This window comes from Ceratotherium simum, chromosome Y, assembly GCF_057802395.1.
Source record: "Ceratotherium simum simum isolate JZ-2026a chromosome Y, ASM5780239v1, whole genome shotgun sequence".
NCBI lineage: Eukaryota > Metazoa > Chordata > Mammalia > Perissodactyla > Rhinocerotidae > Ceratotherium > Ceratotherium simum.
Window position 1 is genome coordinate 10,670,322 of NC_141941.1, and position 9,613 is coordinate 10,679,934.

Here is a 9,613-nt window from a genome sequence, read left to right on the forward strand (position 1 = left end):
ATACCATACAACCTAGCTATCCCACTACCTGGGTATTTGTCCAAAAAACTTGAAATCAATAATTCAAAGAGATTTATGCACTCCTATGCTCACTGCAGCATTATTCACAATAGCCAAGACATGGAAGCAACCCAAGTGCCCATCAACTGATGAATGGATAAAGATGTGGTATATGTGTATACAATGGAATACTACTCAGCCATAAAAAAGACAAAAATGTCCCATATGCAACAACATAGATGGACATGGAGGGTATGATGTTAAGCAAAATAATCCAGACAGAGAAAGACAAACACTGTATGATTTCACTCATCTGTGGAAGATAAACAAACACATGGACAAAGAGAACAGACTGGTGTTTACCCGAGGGGAAAAAGGTTAGGAGGTGGGCATAAGGGGTAACGGGAAACATATGTATGGTGAATGACAAGTAATAATGTAGAACTAAAATTTTACAATGTTATAAGCTATTACGACCTCAATAAATTAAAATAAAAAATAGAATTACCATGCGATCTAGCAATTCCACTTCTGGTATATATTCAAAAGATTCAAAACCAAGATCTCAAAGACATATTTGCACAGTTATTCATTAAAGCATTATTCACAATAGTCTAGAAGTGGAAGCAAACCAATGTCCATTGACAGATGAATTGATACAGAAAATGTGTGTATACAGCCACTGGAATAGTATTTAGTCTTAAAAAGGAAAGAAATCCTGTCAAATGCAATAAGGTGTATTAAGCTTGAGAACCATTATGCTAAGTGAAATAAACCAGTCACAAAAAGACAAATACTTCATGATTCCACTTATATCAGTTGTCTAAAGCATCCATACTCCTAAGAACAGAAAGTAGAATGGTGAGAGAGATGAGCTGTTACTCAATGGATATAGCATTTTGGTTTTACAAGGTGAAAAATTTTTCTTTAGAGATTTGTTACACAACAATCTGTGTATAGTTAACAGCACGGCACTGTACACTTAAAAACTGTTAAGGTGGCAAATTTTGTTACACTTTTTTTCTAAACCATAGTTGAAAACTCCCCAATGCTCTGCGTTTATCTTTCCTTTGATCTAAATTGTGTGTTCTGGTTCAAACGGAATAGTTTATTTTTTACCCCAGAAGAACCTCGTTTTAAAATTCATTTCAGGCACTAATATAAAATACATAGTATATAGATGTCATGTCTTAATGTAAACATTCTTTCTGGCACTGAACAGAAGGATGAATCAATGAGGATTCCTTATTCTGACATTCTCATGACAGTGTTTTTTTCCTCTGCATTTAATAGGCATATCAGAGTTTACACAGATGCAATACTTAACGCCTTCAACTCAGGTCATGCAAGGGCAGTTATGCAAGCAACAACACTGTTTCCTGGCAGGTACTTGTTAACTTGTTGGTAGAAGGTAAGAAGTGCATTTGTCTTTGCCCAGAAAACTCCTTTATAATCTGTTTCCTCAAAAGGGTCTTTTTCAGAGTTCCATCATTAAAAGCTCACATTGGAGTCAGTCCATTCTGGCTCAGTTATTTGCTGCTTGAAATTTAAAATGATGTCTACAAAATCATAAAATAAATTAGATAATGGGATTTGTATAACTGATTCTCAGAGACAGACTACTCAAACCATCAAGGGTAACCACTTCATATGGTTCATTAATGCTTTTCTCCATGTGTTTGAGGCATAATTCAATTTATGTTTGCTGGAAGATTAAGAGAAAAGCAATATTATTCTTTTTTTTTTTGCCCTTTCTTTAGTGGTGAGGACACAAGATTTACATTTTTAGCAAATTTGAAGTATATGATACAGTATTGTTAACTATAGTCACATTATTGTACATTAGATCTACAGAACTCATTCATCTTGCATAACTGAAACTTTGTACCACTTGACCAACATCTCCTCACATCCTCTTCCTCTCATCCCGTAGTAACCACCCTTGTATTGTCTATATCTACACCTTTGTCTATTATAGATGCATCGTGTAAGAGAAATCATGTGGTATTTGTCTTTCCCTATCTGACTTATTTCACTTAGCGTAATGTCCAAGTTCATCCATCTTGTCACAAATGGCAGCATTTCTTTTCCTTTTTAAGGCTGAAAAATATTCTATCATATATATATTCCACATTTTCTGTATTCATTCATCAGTTGATGGGCATTTATGTTGTTTCCATATCTTAGGTATTGTGGATAATGCTGCAATGAATATGGGAGTGCAGATATCTCTTTAAGATCCAGATTTCATTTCCTTAGGATATATACCCAAAAGTGTGAATGATGGATCATAAGGAGGTTTTATTTTTAATTTTTTCAGAAACCTCTGTACTGTTTTTCATAATGGCTGCACCAATTTACATTCTGACCAACAATGTACAAGATCCCTTATCTCCATGTCCTCATCAACACCTGTTATCTTTTGTCTTTTTGATAATAGCCATGCTGACAGGTGTGAAATGATATCTCATTGTGGTTTTGATTTGCATTTCTCTGATGATTAGTGATGTTGACATCTTTTCATGTACCTGTTGGCCAATTGTATGTCATCTTTGGAAAAAAGTTTATTCAGTTCCTCTTCCGAGTTTTAACTGAGTTATTTCTTTTCTTGTTACTGAATTGTTCAGTTGAATTCCTTTTATATTTTGGATACCAACCTTTTATCAGATACACAGTTTCCAAATATTTTCTCTCATTCCATAAGTTGCTTTTTCACTCTCCTGATAGTTTCCCTTGCTATGCCGAAGTGTTTTTAGTTTGATGCAATCCCGCTTGTCTATTTTTGCCTTTGTTGACTAGGCTTTTGGTGTCAAATCCAAAAAAATTATTGCCCAGACCAATTCCAAGAAACTTTCTTTCATGTTTTCTTCTCACAGTTTTACAGTTTTAGTTCTTATGTTTAAGTCTTTAGTCCATTTTGCTGAATTTTGTATAAGGTGTGTGATAATGGTCCAATTTCATTCATCTGTGTGTGAATATCCAGTTTTACCAACGCTGTTTTTTTTTTTTTTTTTTTTGGTCAGGAGGACCAGCCTTGAGCTAACATCCAATGCCAATTCTCCTCTTTTTTGCTGAGGAAGACTGGCCCCGGGCTAACATCCGTGCCCATCTTCCTCTACTTTATATGGGACGCCACCACAGCATGGCTTAACAGTGGTGCTTCGGTGCGCTCCCAGGATCCGAACCTGTGAACCCCAGGCTGCTGCAGAGGAGTGTGCACACTTAACCTCTTGCGCCGCCGGGCTGGCTCCCCAACGCTGTTTTTTGAAGAGACTATCCTTTCCCCATTGGGTATTCTTAGCTCACTTATTGAAGATAATTTACCCATAAATGGGTGGATTTATTTCTGGGTTCTTTATTCTGTTTCATTCATCTAAATGTCTGTTTTTATGCCAATATCATGCTATTTGATCACTTAGTTTTGTAATATGCTTTGAAACCAAGAAGTGTGATGCTTCTAGTTTTGTTCTTCTTGCTCAGGATGAGTTTAGTCTTTTGTGGTTCCACAGGAATCTTAGGATTATTTTATGTATTTCTGTAAAGAATGCCATTGGGATTTTGATAACGGTTGCATTCAATCTGTAGATCTCTTTCTAATGTTCTAACAATATTTTTTTTTTTGAGTTTTAAAATGAGTTTATTAAAGAATGTTCTTAGGAAGGCAACAATGTTTGTTTGATTTGTCATTAAAAAAAAGTTGTTTCTTCATGCTGTATAGTAAAGGTAATGTGAGAGGCTACAGAGTTATAAGCTTTTTTGTACTGAATTCTCTGATAGTATAGCACAGTGTAGTCATTTCTGCAATGCTAGAATAAATAAAAAAAAAGTCTCTTCTATGCTTCTCTTCAAAAAGCGCTGAATAACAGAAGATGGCATAAAGAAGCCATTTTTTTTTTCCCATTCATTCTGTAGTATTGGAGCCAGTATTTTTACCATCACAGGCTACAATTTTCACTTTATCCACTTTAATGAGTTCTGTCACCTCTCTGAATTCAACATCATTCAATACAAAAGTCCACACATTATCGCAGAATCTGTATGTATTTAGAGAGCCCCTGAAATTGACTCTGTTCCTGACCCTCTGAGCCAGTGCTGAATTTATAGCCTTATCAAACTGAAGTAGAACCTGAAGGGCAAGTTGGGGGGTGATCTGTTGAGACTGTATGAGCTCATCGAGACTCTCCTGAAGACTGTTTCCCAAAGTGGTATTTCTGTATAACTGATATGCCATGGCTTAGGAGGAAGAAATTGTTTTTCTTATTCAGGCTTGCATTGATGTCCGGGCTAAAAATACGGTGCTGGACCGTTCAGCCTGCGCCCCGTGGACAACAAGCCTCCCGCCGACTCCCTTCCTTTCCCAGGTACGGGCCGCAGGGTCATCCCGGCAGCGAAATCCGTAATGGGCCGACCCCGGGCCCCAGCAGGGAAGGGCCGTCGCCCTCCACGCAGCCCTCGGATAAGACCCAACCGACCGCGGCCCCAGCCCCCGTCGGGGAGCGCGGGCCCGGCTCACCCGGTACCTGTGGGTAAGGCGCTTCCCGCCCCGAAGCGGCCAGAAGCGGCGAGGCCAGGAGACAGCAGAAGACACCTACTTCCCCCACCACCTCGTCGGCCGCCGCGGAAACCGCAGAGCTCGGCAGATCTGTTCTAACAATATTAATTCTTCTATTCATAAACATAAAAAAGACATAAAGATGTCTTTCCTTTTATCTCTGTCTTCTTTCCTTTTCTTCAGAATAATTTATAATTTTCCATATACAAATCTTTCACCAATTTGGTTTATTCCTAAGTATTTTATTCTTTTTGTTGCTATTGTGAATGGGGTTATTTTCTTAATTTCCTTTTTGTAGAGTTTATAGTTTGTGTCTAGAAATACAACTAATTTGTGTTGGTTGACTTTGTATCTTGCAACTTTACTGAATTCATTAAGTAGTTCTAACAGTTTTTTTGGTCACTATTGATCTCTACAGTTTCTCACCTCATGTCATGTGCAAACAGAGGTAATTTTACTTCTTCTTTTCTGATTGGAATATCTTTCCTTTCTTTTTTTTTTTTTTTGGCCTAATAGGTTTGGCTAGGATTTTAAATACTATGTTAAATAGAAGTGGCAAGAGTGTGCATCCTTGCCTTAACACCAGATCTTACAGAGAAAGCTTACAGGTTTCCACCATTGACTATGATGTTAGCTGCGGGCTCTTTGGATATGGACTTTATCGTGTTGATGCAAGTTCCTTATATATCTATTTTTTGAGAGTTTTAATCATGAATAAGTGTTTAACTTTGTCAAATTATTTTTCTTGTCTCTGAATATGATCACGGGTTGTTTTTTTCTTTAATTTTGTTAATGTAGTGAATCACATTGTTTTATATATGTTAAAACATTCTTGCATCCCAGGGATAAATCCCACTTATCATGGTGTATAATCCTTTTAATGTGCAGTTGACTTAGGTTTCCTGGTATTTTATTGGAGATTTTTGCATCTCCAAATGCACGATCCCTTTGCATGTTTACCAGGATCTTGGTCTGTAATTTTTTGTGGTATCTTTTGTTTTGGTATCAGGGTGATTTTGGTCTCATAGTGAGTTTTGAAGTGTTTTCTCTTCTATTTTTTTTTTTTTTTGAAGAATTTAAGAAGGATTGGTATTAACTATTCTTTGAATATTTGGTAGAATTCATCTATGAAGACTTTGGTAATGGGTTTTTTTTTTGTTGTGGGTTTTTGATTACTGATACAATCTCCATATTTGTTATTGGGCTTTTCTCGCTTTCTGTTTCTTCTTGAATCAGACTTGATAGGTTGTATGTCTTAGGAATTTATTCATTTATCAATTTGGATAAAAGGGACAGTACACAGACTACGGACCTGAATTTAGAAGAAGCATGTTCATTCATCACAATCAAATTTTGTGGCATTACAAGAACCAGGCACCATTTATCTCACAGACCTCTACGGTGAGAAAAAGATCCTAGAAAGAGACTGTACCTATTTTTTAAAGTATTTTATTATCATCTACAACTTTAAAGCAATATTTGGATTGTTTGGATATTTAAGAGGAACTTACAGATTTTGCCAGGGATGGTGACCACGTGGTTGTTGAATGGAGTTCTTTCCAGAGGGAAGAGAAGATAAAAGGCAATGATTATTGGGCAACTCATACAGAGGGAACCCAACCCATGCATCCAAGGAACACATCACTTCTCACTTCTCTGTATCTCGAGTAGAAAACCATTTTTTGTGTGAGCACCAACATTTGGAGTCTGGTCCTAAGATCCTGGGGTCCTGGGAAGACCTTTGCAGTGTTTGAGCTTTGGTCATTTTAGCAACCCAGGTGTGGAGGTGGTTAGTGGTGTCCAGTTTACATGAACACTAGCCATGGCCCTGGGTTATCACATCAAATTACGATTAAAGCACATGTGCAACTTTCAGCACATTCTTATAAAATTAAGAAATCAGTAAATTAATATCAGCAGCACTCTAGGTCATCAGTGAATGGTTTCTCTGATTCACTAAATGATTCCTTCACTTAATAACTATTGGTTGAGCTCTTACTGTGTGCCAGGCATTCTTGTAGACACTGAGAATGCAATCACGAACAAAACAGAATATGTCTTCAGAAAGCATGTGGTTTAAGGAGAAGGCAAACAATAAACAGGTAACTGTGTAGTAGTGGGACTGTGAAGAAATATAAAGTAAGGTAAGGAGAAAGAGTGATTGGGTACTGAAACGAGGGAGATAAGGGGAAGCTTCCTTGTGGAGCTGATATTTGTGCAGAGTCCTGATTAAATAAGGGCTCACAAAAGCCAGAGAAAACACACTTCCCCATATAGAATTCTTACTAGTCAAGATGATAATGGGGGGACAAATGGTTAATGTGGGGACATAGCAGCCACAGCAATACATTATTTTATCAACTCGTGTAACTTTGAGGAGGCTTTCCATAAAAACATATTTCTTTAATGCTCACAGCTATTAATATATATAGGAGTATAGAGCCAAACATTAAAGCAAAAAAAAGAGAAAAATACCAAGAAGAAATCTCAGCTTCTTAGGTGTCATGACAAAGGAGGCCACACAGTCATTCCATAACTCTCAAATGCCAGGCAGCAATACCGCACTATCAGAAATAACTACTTCATTCTTGCTTTAAGTTCTGACACAACTGTTTCAGAGAGTTGCTGCATAAGGGGCATAAGATAATCCAATGAATGATGTCCTCTACAGCAGATTTACAAAGAAATGCAGCTATCCCATCAATGGCTATTAGTTACATGGCTCCATGGAAACAAAGGACATGTTAAATGCCCAGAATGCTCAGGCAAGTGAGTGATGTGACAATTTCACTTATTCCACAGGTAATATTTAAGACTAAATACTCTCATATAAGAGGTTCTCAGCTCTTTTAGATCCTAAGCCCTCTTCCTATACAAACATGTTCTAATGCACTTCTACTCTGCATAAAGATAGATTATACAAGCTGTCTACATACGCAACTAAAAAATAAATAGGTAATACTCTAAGTGGTATAAGGGACAAATGAGTGGAAGGAAAGTTAAACTATATAAATGTTCAACTATAACTACACTAAAAGACAATACTTATCTCTATTTGTAATGAATAAGCTTGGAATTCAAGTAAAGTAAAATCAGAAGCCATTTCATATAAGCTCAGTAAAACAAAACAGCAAAGAGGTAGGTGTACACTAATGTAAGCCTGACACTAGGAGAAAGTAAACTTATTTGTACTTAAGGAAAACATGAGGAGAAGGAATACCATCTATTAAATTAATATCATTTAACATGTAAAAAAGTGCAAAATATAATACTTTATCAGAACTGGGACAAAATACTTTGTTATGTCATGATATGAGGTGGGGTAAAGAAAAAATATCACCAAAACACTTTTTTTCTCTTGAAATTCCACTAAATCTTGACGTATCTGCTCACTTCCTAAACTAGAAGATGATCATGGAGATCATATCCTTTGGTAGGTGGTCTCTATTAGAGTATAGACGGTAAATAAAAACAATGCGATATCAGCTATAAAGAAGTGTGTAGATTTCTGAAGACAAGTAATAGAATGAGTGAAAAACCATGGCAAAACAAACAGTATTAAATAATTTCAATTGTTATTTTCTCTGTAAATTGCTTATTATTCTTATTCTAGTTAAGATATGTGAGGTACAATACTATGAAATATTTTTAACTGCTTTATTAACAAAATTCAGAGAGATTTGTATTTCATGTGTCTCCGTTAATTTAATAATATTTTACTTTGAATCAATTAAATGGTGCCCAACCTCCTGTGTGTAGGAGTAATGCTAGAGGAATGTGGTATTGGAATTCAAATCCCCTAAGCACCACTGCTTTTAGGACGTGTTATATACTGGGCTGAGTAGTGTGCCTCCAAATTCATAAATTGAGGCTCTAATGGCCAGTGGAGCTGTATTTGGAGACTGTCCTCTAAGGAAGTAATTAAAGTTAAATAAAGTCATAAAGCTGGGGCTCTAATCTACACATGTGAAAAAACTACATTGAGAAACAAGTGCATGTAAAACTGACAAAACATGAGTAATATTTGTAGATAGTATGAATTCCAATTTTGTGGTTTTGGTCTTGTACTCTAGTAAGAAAAGCTGTTACTACGGTTGTTAAGTTGTAACAGTTCTTTATATATTCTGGACACTGTACCCTTAATAGACACATGATTTGCAAATATTTTCTCCTATTATGTACCTGTTTTTCAACTTTCTTGATAATGTCATTTTGTGTACAAAAGTTTTTAATTTTGGAAAATCAAATATGTCTATTTTTTCTTTGTTGTTTATGCTTTTGATGTCATATCTAAGAATCCACTTCCAAATCCAAGATGATGAAAACTTGCCAATCTGTTTTTTTCTAAGAGTTTTATAGTTTTCACTATTATATTTAAATCACTGATCCATTTTAAGTGAAGTTATACATATGGTATGAAGTATAGTCCAACTTTATTCTTTTTCTTTTTTTTTTCCTTGGTAAGGAAGATGGTCCCTGAGCTAACAGTTGTGCCAGTTGTGCCTCTACTTTGTACGTGGGATGCCGCCACAGCATGGCTTGATGAGTGGTGTGTGGGTCCATGTCAGGGATCTGAAGCCCGAAAAGCCCGGGCTGCCAAAGCAGAACACACGAACTTAACCACTATGCCACCAGGCCGGCCCGTAACTTTATTCTTTTTCATGTGGATATTCAGTTGTTCTAGAACTACTGGTTGAAGAGCCTATTCTTTTTCCATTGAATAATGAAAATGAGTTCTTTTTCTTGCCACCCTTGTCTAAAATCAATGGCCGTGAATGTAAGGATTTCTTTCTAGACTCAATTCTATTACATTGGTCTATATATCTATCCTTTTGTCACACTGGTCCCTTCACTTCAATTTTTTTTTTTTGAACAATTTGTCATTCTTCTTTAAATATTTGGTAGAATTCATCAGTGAAGCCATCTGGTTCAATGTTTTTCTTCTTTGGGAAATTTTTGTTTACTGATTCAATGTCGTCACTAATTATAGGTCTTTCTGGTTTTTCTGTTTTTTCATGATTCATTCTTGGAAGGCTGTATGTTTCTAGGAATTTTTATATT

General features: G+C 36.2%; 1 protein-coding gene across 1 annotated transcript; it reads right to left on the reverse strand.

Annotated features, from left to right (window-relative positions):
* Positions 1-3,616: 3,616 nt before the first annotated feature.
* LOC147911648 (transcription initiation factor IIA subunit 2) lies at positions 3,617-4,311 on the reverse strand. The gene has a single exon (XM_087427916.1). It carries the CDS (start codon positions 4,229-4,231, stop codon positions 3,902-3,904), a length of 330 nt encoding a protein of 109 aa, XP_087284042.1. The 5' UTR covers positions 4,232-4,311; the 3' UTR covers positions 3,617-3,901.
* Positions 4,312-9,613: the final 5,302 nt, after the last annotated feature.

Bases quoted from the DNA above. Each gene is read 5' to 3' on its own strand.
- LOC147911648 (XM_087427916.1), bottom strand. From the start codon at position 4,231: ATGGCATATCAGTTATACAGAAATACCACTTTGGGAAACAGTCTTCAG.